At 35.5% G+C, this 21,022-nt stretch overlaps 2 protein-coding genes across 3 annotated transcripts in view; one reads left to right on the forward strand and one right to left on the reverse strand.

The window, feature by feature from the left end:
* Window positions 1–16,310, forward strand: part of Btl (fibroblast growth factor receptor) — a 113,062-nt gene extending 96,752 nt beyond the window's left edge. The window contains exons 3-15 of one of the 2 annotated variants that reach the window (XM_089728613.1): window positions 3,467–3,620; window positions 4,458–4,585; window positions 5,029–5,346; window positions 5,600–5,791; window positions 5,892–6,094; window positions 7,407–7,542; window positions 9,743–9,999; window positions 10,515–10,755; window positions 10,963–11,152; window positions 11,384–11,495; window positions 12,494–12,687; window positions 13,695–13,832; window positions 14,288–16,310. In XM_089728613.1, coding sequence (XP_089584739.1) covers window positions 3,467–3,620; window positions 4,458–4,585; window positions 5,029–5,346; window positions 5,600–5,791; window positions 5,892–6,094; window positions 7,407–7,542; window positions 9,743–9,999; window positions 10,515–10,755; window positions 10,963–11,152; window positions 11,384–11,495; window positions 12,494–12,687; window positions 13,695–13,832; window positions 14,288–14,492 — 2,468 coding nt within the window. In that variant the 3' untranslated portion in view covers window positions 14,493–16,310. Of the gene's footprint in view, window positions 1–3,466; window positions 3,621–4,457; window positions 4,586–5,028; window positions 5,347–5,599; window positions 5,792–5,891; window positions 6,095–6,694; window positions 6,907–7,406; window positions 7,543–9,742; window positions 10,000–10,514; window positions 10,756–10,962; window positions 11,153–11,383; window positions 11,496–12,493; window positions 12,688–13,694; window positions 13,833–14,287 lie in introns of both variants that reach the window. The other variant, XM_089728612.1, reaches the window with a different exon arrangement.
* Window positions 16,311–16,928: 618 nt separating this feature from the next.
* LOC114241211 (putative glutathione-specific gamma-glutamylcyclotransferase 2) overlaps window positions 16,929–21,022 on the reverse strand; it is a 33,090-nt gene continuing 28,996 nt past the window's right edge. The window contains exon 3 of the mRNA XM_028171994.2: window positions 16,929–20,847. Within this exon, the coding sequence (XP_028027795.2) occupies window positions 20,344–20,847 (504 nt within the window). The 3' untranslated portion in view covers window positions 16,929–20,343. The remainder of the gene's footprint in view (window positions 20,848–21,022) is intronic.

Below are 21,022 nucleotides of genomic sequence, written 5' to 3' on the forward strand. Positions count from 1 at the left end.
TTTTTTTAAGGGATTTTATGACCTGGTAACTAAGACCTTTAGGTCAGTCTTATTTTAATTTTAATGAAAACTTTTTTATATGAAAAACTATTTTTATATGATAGCTTTTTTATATAAAATATAAATCATTACGTGCTCCCATATTATCTCATCACATTTCATTTCATTTTAGTTCATGCCTTTTTTATTTTTATTTTTTATTGCTTAGATACCCATCGACGAGCTTACAGCCCACCTGATGTTAAGTGGTTACTGGAGCTCATAGACATCTACGACGTAAATGCGCCACCCACCTTGAGATATAAGTTCTAAGGTCTCAGTATAGTTACAACGGCTGCCCCGCCCTTCAAACTGAAACGCATTACTGCTTTACGGCAAAATCCAAAATATCTTCAGTTGGCAACATTAAAGATAACATAACACGATTTGATACATTTGTGTTTTTCTATGGCATAGTCACATTAATATAAAAATGCAAAACTACCCTTTCATGCTATATTTAATGTTGTCAGTTGTAGATATTTTGAATTGCCGCCATTGTAAGTAGTTGTGTCACGATTCGATGGCCATACTCTATTACATTGATTAAAATACCTATAAAAACAGTCATTTATCCTAAAGCAAAAGAGTATTAATTATTTTTTACACTTGATTTCCACTAAATCGATCCTATTTTATGGATGTTCTAATTCTAATCCGCACGTTTGTGGAGCTAGTTACGTATATTGAAATAAGTGTTGCAGATGTTTACAAAGATTGTTTAAAACAAAAAATTGAATTCAACTTATTTTCTACACTTGGCCATTGTCAATGAAGCTAAGATTTTAATAGGTTAATCAAGCAAAATAGACGAATTTTTTGGTACATATCCCATTCGTGTAACGCTTAGGCCCAAAATGGGGTTTCTCCTTTGCACAATGTTGAAATCTCGTCGAGAATCCGTCACCGGGGCCCTGAAACTGCAATACTTGAAGACAAATATTTTTTGACGTGACAACGTCTTATAATTCGATGGAGCCGGCTGCACGCACGAAATAACATGACTCATGCGGCGTTACCTCGCTCTGAGGCGTTCCATTTAAGGATTGAAGTGCAAGCGAGAGCGCACAACGAGCGACAAAGAGGCACAATCGGCCTCGGCGTTCGGCAGCGTTCGACATCTGTCTCTCTCCTACTCGAGTGAGCGATGCATCAGCGTGGACAGCTGTTATACAATAATACATTTACATGTTTTCGTCAAATATGAAGTTCAAAAGTGAATGTGGTGTCAATTGTCCATACAAAATATCTATCAAACAAATAAAATTAAAATTTTCTTTTGAAAAATGAAACCATTCCATCAGTATTTTCTTACGAAGTTGTCACGTTCAATTATTCTCAGTAAGCCGACTTTACAGACAACAGATTTTTGTATGGAAACTAGCGACATCTTATAGCGGATGTCCCTAAACTTATATGTTGTTAAAGTTAAGGCATTTAATTATTGTATAAACTAAGCACAGAAAATACAAAAAAATAAATCATACAAGTATTTATTTGTTAAAGACAAATTGAATAAAATTTAGCAATTTGTGGTTTCTGAAAATTTACAAAATCCATAATTAAAAATAAATCAAAGGATAGGTAATATGTTATTGCCATGTACAGGAGCAATGAGAAACTAAACGAAGCGAGGCCATCTTGTGGCCGACGCCCTTAAACATTTTTGTTGAGCGCTTGAGTTGCTCATCTATAACTAATTTATGTTTTTTTTTACTGGCATAAGAACAGTAAATACGCAAATTACAATTATTCATACAAAAAAAGCTGACATAGCTTTCGTATTCATTTACTATTAACAAAAAATGCAATTAAAAATATCACACAATCAGGGCTTATTATGAAACCTCACGGGAACCGACGTCACTTCTTTAATCTAGTTTCATTTAACATCCACAGTGCGGTTATCCACAGTGCGTTTCCAGAGATCTTTTTTGCCACGTACCATCCGGCCATGGAATGAGCTCCCCTCCACGGTGTTTCCCGAGCGCTATGACACGTCCTTCTTCAAACGAGGCTTGTGGAGAGTATTAAGCGGTAGGCAGCGGCTTGTCTCTGCCCCTGGCATTGCTGAAGTCCATGGGCGACGGTAACCACTCACCATCAGGTGGGACTCAGTTCTCAGCCGTATGCTCGTCTGCCTACAAGGGCAATAAAAAAAAAATCTTTGAACAAAACAGGTCTACAACAAAGTAAATTTTATAGTACGTCTGAAATCACAGGCACAAATCAACCGATAATATTTTTAATCGTGACAATGAACCCATTTAACCTATTTCGTTACTTTCTACAATATGATCGATGAATATAAATATTTTCATCTGTTCACTGTTTATGTTATGGAATAATGGCGAAAAATATTAACGGACAGACAATAAATAAATGCGAATATATATTGTTTAACTTTATTTCAATCAGTTCGTAGACTAAACAATATAGTTATGTTCATAGATTACCATGAAAAAATGAAGTGCTATCAAATGAAGTTAGCCAAATTTATTAATTTACTAGCTGTACCCGTCCGCTTCGCTGGGCATTTAAAATTAACATTATTATTTCTCACCCCCACAAAGATTCTCATTATTAACGCCCCCGCAACTGGTGTAGGCAGTCCAACACTCATATAAATATTAACCTATCCATTAGGTATATATATTTTTTACACGGATACCAAGTTTTAAGTCAATCGGATGCATGGTTCAGTAGTTATAACGGAACATCCGTAAAAACCACTGTAGGTTTATATATTAGTATAGATGTTGTTAGTGGGTGGTAGCGCGTCTTAAAGAGACTTGGATGGACTGTATGAACGAGGATATGGGAGAGAAAGGTGCTAGTGCCGAGATGATTTATGATAGCACCGAATGGAAAAGAAGGAAATGCGTCGACCCCACATATTGGCATAAGGGCAAGCAGAAGAAGAACTGGTAGGGCGTATTGTGAATCCTCAGTGATACGGTTAGGTAACACCATTCCACTATGAAACGGAGGGGCAGACGATATACAGTAAAAATCAGACATCAACCTCGCATTCACGTGTTGGTACCCACAGGCTCGATAACCATCTTAGACTTAAAAAAGAGGCTTGTGTAGAGTATTAAGCGGTAGGCAGCGGCTTGGCTCTGCCCTTGGCATTGCCGAAGTCCATGGGCGACGGTAACCACTCATCATCAAGTGGGCCGTATGCTCGTCTGCCTGCAAGGATAATAAAAAAAAAACTAGGACGTGAGGTAGCAAAAAACTTTGCAGGTTTGTTTAAACGGCACGATGTTATTATTACACTGTTCATCCTTAACGTGTGTCAGTAAAAAATGGTACCTGCCTAAGATTAGAGCATCGGTAAAAACGCTTCTACGAAATAGTCACGAGGCTCCAATGGCTTCATTTCATCAAATGTTTTTAACCAATAAATCCCTTATTGTTCCAGATGACAATTACACAGTAATTGAAGCGGCAACAAATGATAGACTTCGTCTGATCTGCGGCCTTAAGCCTCGGAGTCAAGCACAGATGGTGGAGTGGTTTAAAGATGGCCAGGCTCTGGATGGAGTCTCCAAGAGAATAACACAACAAAGGCAATGGTTAGTACACACATCAAATTTTTTGGAAAAGTATTTTGAGAACGGAAAAAAGTCGACTTTCCGAATAGCAGCATCTCGACCCTAATAATCATTTAACGTGGCCACTTACTTACCTTTTGATTTCAATGGACACCAATGCGTTAGGTATGTTGGCGTAGATATCAAAGCATACAATAGATCCAAATTGATAGATATAAATGCAAATAGCATCATTTTGTGAAATAACATTAAAACTCAAAATTGTGTAACTCCATTTGTAATTCCTTGTTATAAAGTGCATATATTTCATGATGCGTGGCAAAGTACTTATTTTAGTACGGAATGTGTTATGCCAAGCCATAAAGCTCATGATTATCTACCGACACTTGGCACGGCTCGAAGCAAACATGAACACTCGAATACCTTTGTAAACCATATATTGATGTAGCGTTTCAGCGAACCGAAATAGGGACACGACTTTCCCGAAACCAACTGGGAACGCATCAATATTTACTGGTCTTAAAATACGCGTAATATTTCATATTCACACGCGGTTGGACGTTAGTTTATCGGTCTATTCGAGGCATATGAAAACAAACTTTCGGTCAAGATAACTTGTTATATTAATAAGGATATTGAAAAGGTATTTCGCAACGGTTGCTTTCCAAAGGGTTTTGTTTCGTGGGTATTGTTTGAAATGTGTTATAATATTGAAACTGGTAATCTTATAAAATCAATAAAGCCATATTTCTTCGTTCTATTCTTAAAACGTTCCAAGATATTAATTCGGATTTAAGCAATATCACCATAAGGTACAAAAAGGAGAAATTCAATGCTTAATTCCATAAAATATTTTAGGTTAAGAATAAAAGGATTTAGAGCGAAAGACGCTGGTGTTTACTCGTGCCAAAACGAAGAAGATAAGTTCAAGGAAATGGCTGTCACGATCAAGCACAAGATTGGACAAGATCAAGATAATTTAGAAGGTAATGTTTCCCAGAGGCGACAACATTGAAACTCAGTTCTTTAAATATGACACACGAACAGACACACCGAACAGATTCTATTTTCATATAATATTTTATTGGCGTCTTTATTGGTCATCCAGATGTATAAACACAGACAGACGTCGACACTGGATTCCGTTGTTAATATGAATGCAATGTTGCATTCGATATTTGAAAATAAATGTGTTTTAAATAAATATAATTACATGTTTTTGAACGCTACAGGATGCACTTAAAGTCTTAGTTCGGAATGCCACGTTTCCTGTCGTCGAAAAATCTGATGACGTTTTCATTTTAATTGATATAAAACATAAAACTTTTTCCTTTAACTCAATCAAATACTAAGAAATAAAATTGTTCGCGGGTTCATTTATTTACGCCGGTAAATTCGTTCTACCTTGAAATACTCTCGCGTGTTACAGAATATCAAGCAGATGTGGATGTAGACAGGCCAATGCCAGAAATACTATCGCAACACCAAGCTGTTTCGCTACACGAAAATAACAAATTTGAAGACAATACGACTGAAATAAAACGATTAGCAAGAACAATGAAATTAAAAGAGATCGATTCAAAAGATGAGGATCCTGATGATAAAAGTGAAAAGGATCATCCCGTTTACGGACACGTGGATGAAACTAAAAAGAAATACCCTCCCAAATTTAAACATCCATCAAAAATGTACACTATGGAAATGAAGCCTGCTGGCAGTTCTGTCAGATTTAAATGTCCTGCTGAAGGTAAGATTTTATAATTAGATTGAAACGATGTAGGTACCCAGTAAAATTAGTCCTGCCTGCTAATCATGGTTAATGCAGGACACGTTTAATTATTCTTAGTTTCCAATGATAATAAGTAATGACAAATGTATATCAATTAATTCGACAGCATCACACATTGTGTCGAAAGTACTTTGTGTTTTTATATTATTAAAACACCAAAAAAACTTTGTTAATGCGGCTTTGTCATATATTGGAAATATCTGATTTTCAGGGAATCCCACGCCAAATATTACGTGGTACAAAAACAAAAGTAATCCAATACAAAGGACATACTTCCAGCCTAGCTACGCTAAATGGGCGATAAATTTAGACGAACTTACCAAAGCAGATAACGGAAATTACACTTGCGTTGTTTGCAATGAACTGGGTTGCATTGAGCACACTGTTGTGTTACACATACAAGGTAGGATTCATGTGCCATTTACCTATTCATGTAAGAATTATAGTAACAATAAATTATTTAATTGAACCACAAAAATTTGATGTGCCCTACAATTTCTTAGAGCGTTATCCATCGAAGCCGTATATTAAAGAAGGCTATCCTGGTAATAAAACCGTCTTGCTCAACGAGACTGTGAAGCTCTCCTGCCCACCAGTCTCTGACCTGGAGCCATATCTTTACTGGATCCGACCGACGAATTACTCTATGAAAGACGTAGAAGTTGGGCCGAGTGATATGCCGATTCCTGGGGGCGATCTTATTGAGGTCTAGAATTTTGTTACGGTGAAGGGTCTCGTAATAACCATTGGCTTAGAATAAGATCGATTTTCTTGCAAATTGACAGATTGAAGATAGTTTCTCCTGTTTGAAGCCAACTTATTTTACTGATAGTATCTAAATTGTGTTGCAAATTTTGGATGACCTGAGGTGGTTTTTTACATGTAAATTGTCATTTTGCAAGATTCTTTTAGGGGTCAATTTAATGTCGGTGACAGATTCATTACCATAGAATATTTGTGTATCACAGTACCATCTTGGTGACGGCTTGTTGGTTTGGGTAGAACGTATTTTGTATAATAACATTCGATTGTAAGTTCATTATTAAATTCTACGTCATTACTACGTTGTAGATTTATTTTATTTTTCTACAATATGTTTATTGAGATCAGAGGAACAAGGTTGGATATAAGCGCTTCTAAATTTTATATCATTTGCTTTCCAAACGTAATTGCCTCTAATATTTTAAACATAAGTTTTGTTTTGGTTATGACCAAACAACTTCATATTTTAGTAAACTAAAGCCGACCTTGTACTTCTAATGTTGAAATAAATGTAATTCAAACAAGAAGATTCTGGTTTTTATAGAGCGCCTATACGCGAAGCCAGTTCTCACGCAAGGCGCAGTCAATCAAACTCGGATCGTAGGAGAGACGGCAAGATTCTCTTGCGATTTCCTCTCGGACATGCATCCGTATCTCTACTGGATGTATTTCTCGAAGGATGATTACGTCTATAGCGATGCCATCGATAGCGACGGCTCTGTTCTCGATTTAAATGACACGAGCAAATTCGTAACGGTGAGGGCCAAGTGACTAACGCATTTACGTGTGGGGCTTTGCATGCTTGTAACATACCCTAGTTTTGCCTGTTGCTCAGTTGTTTTATTGAAAGCTTTAATCATGTTTTTACCTTTTTTTGTTCATTATAATTATGCGTTTATATACCTACTTGTGTGTTTTGTTTGAGAGAAAAGCTTTGCTTTAAATTTCCAAAAAATATTTTTCGTTCAATTTTATGAAGGTTTTTTTTTTTTAAATCCAAACGATATTTAGCGCCAAATAAATTTGGACATGATATAGTCAAGAAATTTGAGGTTTTTTTTTTGATAAATTTAACTACGTAATCTATACTTTGGCCGCTTTAATTAATTTTGTCTTCGAGCTTTTGCTTCTAGCTTTTGAGATTAGTTTTGTAGACACCTTTAGTAAACCAAACGCAGTTCACGTAACTTGATAATGTGATGCTAATCAACGTCTTTTTGGGATATTTACTGAAGATACATGATCGTGTATTGCAGAGTGATGATCCGTTTGACAAGTTGGAACAGCTGACATTGTACAACGTGACAAAAGAAGACGAAGGCTGGTACGTCTGCGTCGCTCTCAACACACTCGGCAATACAACCGCGAAAGGATACCTTACTGTTCTTGAATGTGAGTATCTTACTGTTCAATTTTAAGGGTCGCCTTTAAGCCTTCAAAAGAATTACACTTCTTTTTATAGCTTTGATGGTTGGACGAGCTCACGGTCCACCTGGTGTTAAGTGGTAACCGGAGCCCATAGAAATCTAGAACTTAAATGCCCCCATCCACCATGAGATATGATTTATAAGGCCTCAAACCGAAACCCATTAATGATTTTCGGCAGATATAGGCAGAGCGATGGTACTTACCCGTGCGGACTCAAAAGACGTACTACTACTAGTAAATGGGCGAGCCCATGAGTGTGACGAACAGAAAGCTCTGTCTAACATTAAGAATACCTTCGTACTAATACGAGTATGTGCATATTTATAAATGTATATGTATGTGCGAAAACAAAAAAATACGATTGTGTACTTAAAAAAAATCTCGGACCAATAAGCAAAAGTGAAAGCAGAAAGTAGTAAAGGTCTTTAAAGCGGCGCGTGTTTAATATCCTCTCTAGAAATAAATACAGTAAATAATAAACAAAAAAAGCATTTGAGTAACAAGAAAATATACGTAAAATAGAGAGAGTAAATGAGATTATAATGTATGGGTTAATGGTTGGTTACAATGATCAAATTCATACTAAAATAATACTTTTATTACTAGTCATTTCGAACTTTCGTAAAAAGCGCCTGATCTTTTCAAGTTGTAGTAAGTTTTATTTAGGTATTGCTAATAGTAGGTACCTAAGACAGTTAGTGGAGAACTAAAAATGGAGTAGTAGAAGTTCTAAATGCAGATTTTCTGAGGAATAGTTGGATAGACCTATGTACTTTTTTTTCTTCATGCCCTTAATTCCTATTATTATGTGGAATCAGCGTAACATGTCCTCTTTCTCCATTGTTATACTGCGTAGAGATTTGGCATGAGTTTTAGAATCGGACGCATGCTTGATGTCAAATTTCCTTAGGGGTGCTATCGTTGGCATAAATTTGTAAGTCCCATAGTCGCCTAACATGTTGCGGGATTCAAAATCAACAAACTACTCGTTTGTAAGCATTTTGTGTTCTTTTGCAAATTAATATCTACTGGAGCCCATAGACATTACAACGTGAACGTTGTCTTTAACGGTAGAAAGCGGCTTGGCTCTGCCCCTGGCATTGCTGAAGTCCATGGGCGACGGTTACCACTCACCATCAGGTGGGCCGTATGCTCGTCTGGCTACCAAGAGCCATAAATTAAAAAAAAGACAAGAGATCGGAATCTCAATTGTATAACGTATCTCTCATTCTTCAAAGCGGAAATCATGCGAAATATCAGTTACCACCGCCCACGCAAAGATAAGACAAATCGACTTAATTGTAGTTGCAATTCTTGAGTCCTTCCACAACCATGTTAAAGATAATCACTTATCTGTTTACCATCAGTTACGTCTATTGCTTTAAGTATTCAAGCTATTCGCTGGTATCTTTGTGATTGATTTACTGCTGTTAGACACAGAAAGCAACGGTATTTCCGATGCAAATGTCTCCCTGTGCCAGCGTAATTGTGTAATTGCATTTATTGCTTTCAACGTACCTACGTAGGCGCACTTTTCGTATCTTTAGCGACGCTTCATTTGTTTAACTTGTTAGTCGGCTAGAGTTTAAGATAAGGTTTCGTTCACCAACTCACGAATAGCTATGTATCTGTTGGTATAAATTTTCGTAATACGGACATCGTTTGCTTTAGAACTAGTTAGACGTAATGTCGATTTCAATTTTGGGAAGTTTGTAAATACGAAGACGAAATCGTGAAACGTATAATTTAAGACATTACTGGTGGTAGGACCTCTTGTGAGTCCGCGCGGGTAGGTACCACCGCCCTGCCTATTTCTGCCGTGAAGCAGTAATGCGTTTCGGTTTGAAGGGTGGGGCAGCCGTTGTAACTATACTTGAGACCTTAGAACTTATATCTCAAGGTGGGTGGCGCATTTACGTCGTGGATGTCTATGGGTTCCAGTAACCACTTAACATCAGGTGGGCTGTGAGCTCGTCCACCCACCTAAGCAATAAAAAAAATGTATATGTCTTTAGTTATTGTGTAACATGAATTCCTAACAGAAAAAGTAAACCACCCAATTCGTAAAGACCAAACTTTTAGTAATTTAATTGCGATTAATTATAGTGTTCGCTCACGAAAGTTATGAATGCCTCATATTTCAACTAATTACGTTATGTAACAGCTCCTCCGGAATTAGAGATACCGGATCACGGCAAGCACACGCTTCTAATCAACATACTGACCGCGGTACTCGGGGCTATGTTCTTCGTGGCCGCCATTATAGTTGTGATGGTCTTCAAGAAGCTAAAGCGAGAGAAGTTGAAGAAACAACTGGCAATAGAGACCGCGAGAGCTGTTATCGTTACGCACTGGACGAAGAAGGTCACAGTCGAGAAGCCACAGATGAACGGGTCCCCTAATACTACAGGAGAAGCTCTGGTAAGATTTGTTGTTGCTTATTGAATTCACTTCACAAGTGTCGTGGCGTGCAACCTCTGACAGGACCTACAATAACTAGACATAGAATGGAAAAGAAACAAAAGAAAGAAACGGAACGAGGCCGGATGTGACTTTCGGCAGGCAGTACTTTTAATGCCTTCTTAAAAGATAGACACTAACCAGACGACAAGAAACGGATTGACCATTCAACAAGGGTTCCTCTTAGATGTTGCAGTGTAAAAGTCCTCGTCCATATTCAAACATAGGATTGAAGTTCAATTGCATTAGAATAACGACTATCCTTCCATTAGAATAAGAACACATTTACGACAGAAACATATGGGACGGTATTATCAAGCAGAGCATATTTAATATGCTCCGCCACTAGGACGCAAACACCATCCATCACTATGTTCCCAAAATATCTCAGCAGATTGGACATCCGATCTTCACGAAAGAAAAAATCAAATATTAATGTCGACTATTGAAATTCAAACTTAATTAATTTTCAACAGCTGATGCCAGTCGTCAAAATCGAGAAACAGAAACTGTCACAAGTACAGAACAATACATCGGACTCGATGATGATGTCGGAATACGAACTCCCAATGGACATAGACTGGGAAGTTCCCAGGGAATCGTTGTCGTTGGGAAAAGTCCTCGGCGAAGGGGAGTTCGGGAAGGTGGTGAAGGCTGAGTGCGTCGGCATCCTGAAGCCGGGTTTGCAGTCTGTTGTTGCGGTCAAGATGTTGAAAGGTTTGAATTTTTTAAATATTATCCCAGCCATATTGATTTTTTTCCCTACCTATGCCGAAGATCCGACGAGAAATTCAGTGGGCTCGTATTAATAGGTGCTATACACACATTGGTTATTCCTTGCTAATAATATATTGAAACTTTAGAATTAAAAAGAAGGGAAATATCACGTCATCCTAATGCTATAACTACAAACTTAATTTGCAGAGGGTCACACGGATGCTGAAATGATGGCTTTGGTGTCGGAAATGGAGATGATGAAGATGATAGGGAAACACGTGAACATAATAAATTTGTTGGGATGCTGCACGCAGGACGGACCTCTTTATGTCATAGTCGAGTACGCACCAAATGGAAACCTGAGGGAATTCCTGAGGAATCACAGACCCGGGAATAGGTGAGCTACTTAGAAACGCATTTCTAACAAAAGAGCTAATTAGATATATTTTTTTAAATGTAAACCAATTCCATTTCTGTGCCAAAATAAGATATGATGGGCAATGAAAAAATACATAGGAGCTATTCGTTCTCAACGAAAGACATCCCTGTGTCTAATTTGTTAGATATATCCATGTAATTGACTACGTGTTTCTTTTAAATCAATCAGATTTTTATGGTCCATTCTCAGGTACGAGTCACCAAACGAAGATTTGAAAGAAAAGAAGACGCTAACACAAAAAGATCTTGTGTCTTTCTCGTATCAAGTGGCCAGAGGAATGGAGTATTTGGCTTCGAGACGAGTAAGTTTTGTGGTTTTAAAGGACTTATATTATTTTAGTATCACGTAAAATACTAACAGTATTCCCCTCGGTTTTCGCAAATCGTAGACATAATTAATATGCTAGCCACCATCTAATTTTCTAGTTAAGATAATTTCCAAGAGTCGACTGATATCCATCTCAATCGTCATCACGGAAACTGTAAACCGTTCAAAACGTTGGAAATAATGAAATGAAAATAATAAATGCGATATTTAACCGGATCAATATTGGATGTATTTTATTTGTGAGAATCCCTCCGCTTAGGCATTGAAAATTTTATTTTAAATTACAAATTAATTCCTTAAAAATAATTGCCACGTCTCAAATCGGGACGCATAAATAGTTTCGCACATAAATTTTTTATCATAATGTTATCGAGGTATGGCGCTGTTTAAGGCAATATTAAAAAAAAAAATGATTGTTTTTAAATGTGGGAACACACTAATAAGTATGGCAACACAGCTAGTTGCAGTTGCACGAAAAATTCTGATCGTACGTGCGCGTGCTATTACATCAAGAAATAAAAATCCTTCGTTCTGAATCTAGTTTTTATGGAAGCACAATAAGCTCAAGCTCTAACTAAGCTAACTAAGCTAAACAGTTGCAACTTTCAACATGTAATGCAATTTATTAATTTTTTCTTATATGGGTGGACGATCTCACAGCCCTCCTGGTGTTAAGTGGTTACTGGAGCCCATAGACATGTACAACGTAAATGCGCCACCCACCTTGAGATGTAAGTTCTAAGGTCTCAGTATAGTTACAACGGCTGCCCCGCCCTTCAAACCGAAACGCATCACGGCAGAAATAGTCAGGGTGGTGGTACCTACCCGCGCGGACTCACAAGAGGTCCTACCATCAGTTAAATGCGATTGGCAGACTCGATGAGGCGTGCTAGGAGAGAGCCATTAATATTAAGGAATACATGAATGAGATTAAGCAGCAAATCGCTTAGTGAGCTTGCACGCACATTCCAGTGCATCCACCGCGACTTGGCTGCTCGTAACGTGCTCGTGTCGGACGACTGCGTCCTCAAGATCGCCGACTTCGGTCTCGCTAAAGACGTCCACAGCAACGACTACTACAGGAAGAAGACAGAAGGGAGACTTCCCGTCCGGTGGATGGCGCCGGAGTCCTTGTACCACAAAGTGTTCACAACGCAGACCGACGTGTGAGTGGAAGTTTGACGATTGTACTTTTTAGGACTCTTCGTTTTCTGCTATTTTTATGTATGGCAATTGTCTTTTCGTGTTGAAATTGTTGCCAGTTTCGAGTATAGAGAAATGATCAATTATTAACTATAACCACTCACCATCGAGTGGGCCGTATTCTCGTCTGCCTACAAGGGCAATAAAAAAAAACGATATGGAGGGAAATGAGACAAAGTTCATTTATTGAGCATGTAATCAATTAGAATGAAATAAATGAAACGGGATGAAATGGAATTAAATGGAGGTTGTTTATTGAGATTTCAGTAGAATGTTGCTTGGAGCCCGAAAAAAATATGACATACGGACTACTCCTTTGGTCATATTCATTATTATGATCATCAAAATAATGACTTCTGCATTTGTTTTTAATAATTATTTAAACATATTTCTCACAATATAGAAATAGGGTTTAGCCATTTGCTCGTATTCGCAAATTTTGGACCGATTTATGATTCATTAATCATCAAGGATAGTTTCTAAAATGAGCGAAACGTGTACGAGAAGACAAATTTGATGGGTCAAACTACAAAATAGAATAGAATTCATGGTGGAAATTACAAAGATTTTAGTAGTTTTATTTTTATTTTACGAATGTACTTATGTAAATTCTTTATACGAATTTAATCCCTCCCGATCGATTATCAGTGCTTTTAGGTACCCCAAGCACCGATCACCGTTCTCGCCGAACCCGTCGCTTGCGATGAAAGCCTCGACGAGTAAATTAACCCATAAACACAGCCCACTGAGTTTTTCACCGATCTTCTCAGTGGGTCGCGGTTCCGATCCGGTGGTAGATTCTGCGAAGCACGACTCTTGCTAGGGCCAGTGTTAGCAACACCTCGGTTTGAGCCCCGTGAGCTCATCTACTAGTTCGGTGAATTAGAATAACCCCTCGAGGTTACTAGAATAGGTATAAAAAAAAAACGAATTATTTCATCTGATTAATAAACAATCTTGTCGGCTGCAGTTGGTCGTTTGGCGTGTTGCTATGGGAGATAATGACGCTGGGAGGCACCCCCTACCCCACCGTCCCCGGCCAGTACATGTACCAGCACCTCAGCGCCGGACACCGCATGGAGAAGCCGCCGTGCTGCAGTCTCGAGATGTGAGTTCAGAACTGTGTGCTTACTGCGGGTTTTTTAACGTTCTCGATAGCGTAAAAGTTAACTCAAATTTGTATGGCGCTCCATTCCATTGTATGGAACGTTTGCCTACGTTTGCCGCTAAGGGCGCTGTTCCAACTGCATACAAATTTAAGGTAACTTTTACGCTATCGAGATCGTTAAAAAACTCCCACTAAGCATACTAATACTTACTTAGTTGTCAGAGGGCGACAAATCGATCATGCTGTTTTTTCAATATAAAAAAAAAACATAAAAATTTGTTAACGATTTATTTGCGGATGAAACAAAAAACTAGAAATTTAGTTAAAATCTAAAATTCTCCTTCGCGTAGCAATTATAGCAGGTTATTGTTGGTAGGCAAATTGAGCTAAATATTTTAATAAAATTTCTGTAAATCAAAATTATGTAATCAATTTAATTATTTTTATACTTTTAGTTACATGTTGATGCGCGAATGCTGGTCGTTTTCACCCGGCGACCGGCCGTCCTTCACCGAGCTGGTGGAGGATCTGGACAAGATTCTTACGGTCACGGCCAACCAGGAGTACCTGGACCTAGGCCTGCCACAGTTAGACACACCTCCTTCAAGTTACGACGGCTCCGGTGACGAAAGCGACGCTGAATTTCCATTTATAAAATAAAAAAAAAAAAAACAAAAAAACAGAAAAACAATGTGTAATGTGCCTTAATTTAGCGCCTCACGGGCAGTGATACGTTTGCGTCTGTAATACTCAAACGAGAATTTCGAATGTTCTAGAATAGGAAAGTTTTTATTTTGTAAAAAGAAAATAAATCAAATATGGAAGCATTTCGAATAGTGATGTGGAACGCCGAGGTGATTTTTAGATGTTATAGTAATTCAACACTGTGTTTTTCGTGTTGTCTTTACTTAATATTTAGAGAAAGGCTGAATGAAAGAACTTTTCGTGAAATAGGTTTAATATTGAATAACATAATTTGTGCTGTATTAATTAAATTGCAATAATATGTTCATGAAATAAAATGTGAAGAGTGAACGATATTGACATTTATCAAATGTGTCACTGATTTTTTTTTGTCAGAATAACGAACGTAACATTTTCTTAATACTCGTTACGAGATTAATTAGGTTGATAATGGTGTACATAGGGACAAATAAAAAAGTATGTAACTCGAATTTTTATTTGAGAAAACTAAGCAGTTCTTAAGGGCTTCTCATGCTATGTTGTGGACCACAGATAAAATAATTCGAGTCAAGTGGAGAGAATGAATTCGTATTCGGCAATGAGTGATTGATACAAATAAAAGGTATATTGTAATCCCACCTAAGTATTTGAGTTTTTAATGTTTATTTTGTACTGGATTTTAATTAGATTTTGAATTATTGAAAATCACGAAACGCAATTATTGTATATTTTTATTTATTGAGGATGCTAGTTTGTTTTGAATCATGTTTCATTTTTCTTAATTTATATTTCGAGTGCAGATACTACTAAAAAAGTATTGTTTCACTAAATTAAGAATTTCAAAATTTTATTAGATACTTTAGTATAGATATACTCAATCATTTATTTCGTAGTAAAATTTTATGAAGTTATGATTTAAGACGAATCTCTTCTAATTTTGAACTCTATAAGTGTTAAAAGTGTTAAAGCAGACAAAACTTTTCACCGACACGCGCTGGCAATACAGTAGCTGTCAAATATCCAGCATTACGTAAGATATTTATTTAGTGTCCATAATTATTAAGTACATAATACTATGCATAAGTAAAGTGAAATAAGAATAAAGTAATGTTTGTAAATAAATTATTTGCGATGGTTTTGTAAATAGTTAATTTAGTACCAAAGTTCAATTTTACATATCTATACGTACGCCGTTTGATATTACGAAGAAAAGCGTAAATTTTGATAAATTTATTATCAAAGTTATCAAAATAATAGTATTATAAATGTTATGATTAAAAAAAACATAACATTATTAATCATTATTGAAGTCTAGTCTTTAAGTATTTTAGAGAATAGTCTACATACATTGATGGCTCGTTGTCTTTGGAAAATTATACATTTATTTTAGCATTTTTCTAGCATCTATTTGTACTTAACTAGTTTCACAAATGTTTATTCAGAATATTGAAACTTATTTGTAAATAAAACTGATGTATAAGATAGGAGGAACAAAGGAATAAATGAAATGTTTTATGGGATGGAAATCGAATTTCTTGTTAGTATTAGAACGATTATAAATGTATAGGGATTTAAACCATACATTTTCTTTTACTCCTTTTTTCTACCAAAAAGGTAGAATTTATTCTTAATGACAGCATTATTTCTATTATATGGTTGAGAGACTGCTGTAGTTATAGCAAAATTAAATGTTTTTCGAAAATATGTTTTGAAGTAAACTTTTTGTTTGTATATTTGAATCATTTTGGAAGTGTCTTGTAAAAGAAAACCGAATAAATATTTAGTTTGGTTGCAGTGTGTCGTTTTAATTATCTCTAACCTTCACCCGCTAGCCTTTTAAAACCTAAACGTTTTAAATTATGACAGAAATTCGGAAGTTACTGTGCTACAAGGAAAAAAAATACAGCTTGAAAAGAAATATTTTAATTAAGTAATAGTAACTATATCTAATGTAATAAAAAAACACTTTAATCATTTTGAAACCAACCGACGCATCGCAATAATTATCGAAGAGGCATTTTAGAGTGTAAGGAATATTGTCATCATCAACTCGCAGACATCCACTGTTGGTCATAGGCCCCAAGGTTCACCATCATGACCTGCGCCTCCTGTATGCTGACTTCCGCGATCTTTAGCAGGTCATCGGTCCTTTTCGTGGGAGGCCTAGGTTAAGTATTAGCCATGTTATTGTTCTCGAGATGGCAACAATTTTTAATCAGGAATTCTGTGTACAAGCATGCCTTTCTTGGCAGTACAAAATAGTCACTTTTGCCTCGTATTGAGTTAACACAATCCGCCATTATCTTTTTAATAAAGATAACAGTTAATCATTAGCTAACCTATAGGAATGATTTAAATGTAACGATGTTTTTTTATTATTGTCCATTTAAAGGAAATAAAACAAAAGAAGCATTGTTTGTCAGATTTTTATTTACTTTTACACGATTTTTTTTCGTTTCGTTAATACACAATATTAGACTTACATAGCAAATTACAGATTATAATTAATGTAAATATTTTCGCGTACAATTATTATCACATTGTTTAGGATATTCCAGCACATGATTACACTTAAGCTTATTGGATATATGTACATAAGAAAAAACAGCGACTTTGATTTGAGACATTTAAGACGATGTGTCGATGCGGAATAATAGTTCAACTAAAAATGCTTTTCTTGTTTGCGATATACTCTCAATTAGATTTTTTAAAATAAATTTACATTAAACAAATCATAGCTTTTACATATATATCTTTAATAAAATATTCTTGATGTTTCAGTCAGTTATATCAGCATTTACTTATCGTCCAGTTAATAAAAATAAAGGTATAATATTACTTCTTTTCCACAACATATTCTTGAATATTTCAAGAATTTGAATAGATACTTAGAATGAATTGTTAATTGTAACTACATTATTAATATTTCTCTTATTTATTTTGGTTTACAACCACAATGCGCACGAGATACGAATATAGATTACTCATTTGTTCACCAAAGATCTATTACTAAAGCTACATAATTTCAGCTTTTTTTTGAAAGTTGTGCATTTATTTTTAGTTTCTAGTAGTTCTCACACATTTCCTACCTATTTTAAATAAAATATCATTTTCTTGCAACATTAAAAATCTGAGATGCCTGAAAGTCGATTTGTGTAAGAAGGAAGTAAGCGAAGAAATGGTATAAGATAGAGGAGTATGAAAGGAGAAAACATGTTGCGTCGACCCCAGGTGACTGGGAGAAGGGCAGGAGAATGATGATGATTACAAATATGAGATGTCAATTTTTTTTAAAAATGTGATGCTAAAATTACTAATATTCGTAAAACTATTTAAAGCAACTGTATTCTATAAAATCATGAGTGGTTCAATATTTCTTAATAGTTCCAGTGTAATATTTTTTTTATTATCCTTCAGTTTGTTCTTTGATATTAGTTTGTATAATTGACAAAATATAATAGTCGATGTAGTAAACTGTAAACTTGCAGATACTTTTATGGACATCAGATGCACTACATTTTATTTTATCACAATTGTTATTTACAATTAAACGCGGTGACTGCTCTAGCTTATTTTGGAAATTAATTGGCTTGAATCAAAACATTATTGTTCTATTGTTAGCTGACTGGTCTTGTTTAGTGTTTATAATTATGATTGAATAAACTGTACCTAGGGAACGATCTTCTCTTTCATAATAAATATAATAGTAACAATGTAAAACTTAAAATGTGTTTTGGTAAAAAGATCTCTATTTCCAAGACCAGAGGATCTGTTATCTTTGAAATCAACAAAACTGAACACAGTCATATGGAACAACAATAAAACTTCACAAGCCTTTGGCATCATTATGTTATCGCATACATCTATTTGAACTATAAAACAAACAACAACAAAAAGTACTTTAATAATAAAAATAATCTTAAGTAATTAAAAAAAAATAGCTGTGTATTCTTAGTTTTTATAACAATAATGCTACATTTTAAAAGCTTTATCTGATTTAATTAGAGCAACAGTATTCGTCATTCAAATATTTGGCTGTTTACTATATCTTTTTAGTCGAGAGCATTTTGAATTAACTGCTTAGAAATATTTTGTGTGTTATAACATTAAGCTAGTTGATCAAGTCCAATTTGAATCATAGGCATATTGTTTTAAAGTTTATTTTGATGGACAGGCAGTTCACACGACAAAGTCTTCAGTGACTGCTCTATCTCTATAATGTTGATGGTAGTTTTTTACACAGGGTATAATGAAATCGTTTCCGGAAGCGAAGACATATACATTGAGTGATTTTTTATCACTACCTTATTGCGATCACCAATTCATATTCCTCCGAAGGTTTTTTCAAGCACGCAATGTAACACGTTTAAGAGTGAACTGACGCGAGGGGTCAACGGCCTCGAGGGAACGCGGGGGCGGTTAGACTACCTTCGTGTTACACTACGGCTTCATGAAATATTATCTTACTGAGACGGAAACTGTTTATGCATCGTACATTAAAATAATTATGTCAGACCAGTGCTTTTTCCCGGATCCTGCATCAGAAACGATTGCAATACACCTTTTATTACGCTTCAAAAGTTGCCTTAAATGGGTTATTGAAAAAAGAATACCGATACTTTAAGTTAAATTTTTTTTTCTACTTTTTTTAATATTTTACCTTTCCTATTCAGAATTTTTTAATTTTGTTTACTGTTCCATGGTCAATTGTTAATATTCTTCTCATAAGAAACTTTTCCGGATTCAACACCCTTAACGGTCGTTCCAATTTTTTATCAAAATATATATAATAAAAGAAATAAATGTGGTAAACTATGAATTTACGATTAACAGTAAAATAATGATGATTTTTTTTGTGACATGACTCAATCCATTTGTCATAATACCCTTCCTCTGAGGACACTTTTTGCTGAACATAAAATACAAAAGATACATTTTTTACACAGATTTCTTAGACACGGTAATTTCTTATTTCCAAGCGGTAGTTAATTATGTTTCGATTAAATAGTAATAATAAAAAACAAACAACACAATAGTAGTTATTTTTTAAGTATTTTGTAATTTAAATATTGGATTACGGATTTTCCTGAATTAACGCTCCATCATGAATTTATCGTTTTAACATTTCCAACATTATTCTAAAATTGAGTACTGGATTGATTCTTAAATGGATACTATATATTGACAATATACGAGCCGGTGTGTTCACGTTACTAAAGTACTACTTTACTTACAAGTGTTCCAATATTTTTATTTTTCATTTATAGGTTTAAATAATATTTTCAACATTAAATATATTAAGGCAAACTTAAGGTTGAATTGGAGATCGCAAAATTAATCTATATAGTAAAGTTAAAAGGTATAACGGTCAAGCCAGGTTCAAAGGTCAAAATACGAACAACCATAGTCAAACGAAATTTTTAGTCATTATTGCCTGCAAAAAGCTTAATATTTTTTTCACGATACGGTCACTTATTTATTATTCAGTCAGTTTATCTAGCACGAATTATTATTGATCACGTATGAAAACATTGTCGAAACTATAATAATTTTGAGATCTTATTATATCCGTTACTATTCAAGGTCTCATTAAATTCAAGATATTTATCAAAAAACGATCGTAAATTAGATACTTTTTTTTTTCTGTGGAATCTAAAGAAACATAGTTTGTCGCATAAAATGATAGCGTTTCTGTATTTTCCGTCAATGAATGAACACAATCATTTTCATCACAAGAATACCCCACATTGAATCTTGGTACAAAATCCCTGTAGGTACATTACAAATAATTTGTTGCGAGCCTAACGAAATCTCGAAAATAAGAACTTCACATATTTACGCAACGCAGCTTTTTCTCGGGTATTCTAGAGGCGAATTGATTGCTAGGAACGGCCACTTTGACCTCTCTTTCTTCTCTTTCTTGTTCTCCAACTAAAGACCTTAAGCATATCTTGAAATCAGCAGCGAACTTCCTGACTAACCTTTCTAAGGAGAAAAGGTGATCGTCTAACGCCTCAGGAATTTCTTCTCTCATGAAGTCTGCCAGCCTTAGGAGATACTCAACGTTTGAGCCAGATGGACCACGGCATTCCAGTATTTGTTTCGCTATATCTGGCAAAGGCGCCGATCCAAGCCAATGTTTATTCTCTGGAACGGCTATGTACAGCAAGGCATCCTTTTTATCTGCCCTAGTGGCCGGTAAAAAGGGTGTTGGATGGAAGTTCACAACGCAGGTCTTGTAGCCACCTAATTTGCATTCTCTTTTGGTGAGATAAGGCAGTGCTACGCTGTTTTCTGCGGCCACCAAAAACGCTTTACCCCAAGTTATTCCCTGTAACAAAAATGAGATGGTATCAGTGGGAATCGTTTGTAAAAATTAAATTTAACAGTATTCAATTTTTGCAATAATAATATGTATTAAACATTGTCAAATTTAAATATTTTGGGATAATTTAATGAAGCCATAATTAATATAATTGCATCACAGTCCAATCAGATGGTCCGAG

The sequence above is a fragment of the Bombyx mandarina genome, chromosome 07 (assembly GCF_030267445.1).
Source record: "Bombyx mandarina strain Sakado chromosome 07, ASM3026744v2".
Taxonomy (NCBI): domain Eukaryota; kingdom Metazoa; phylum Arthropoda; class Insecta; order Lepidoptera; family Bombycidae; genus Bombyx; species Bombyx mandarina.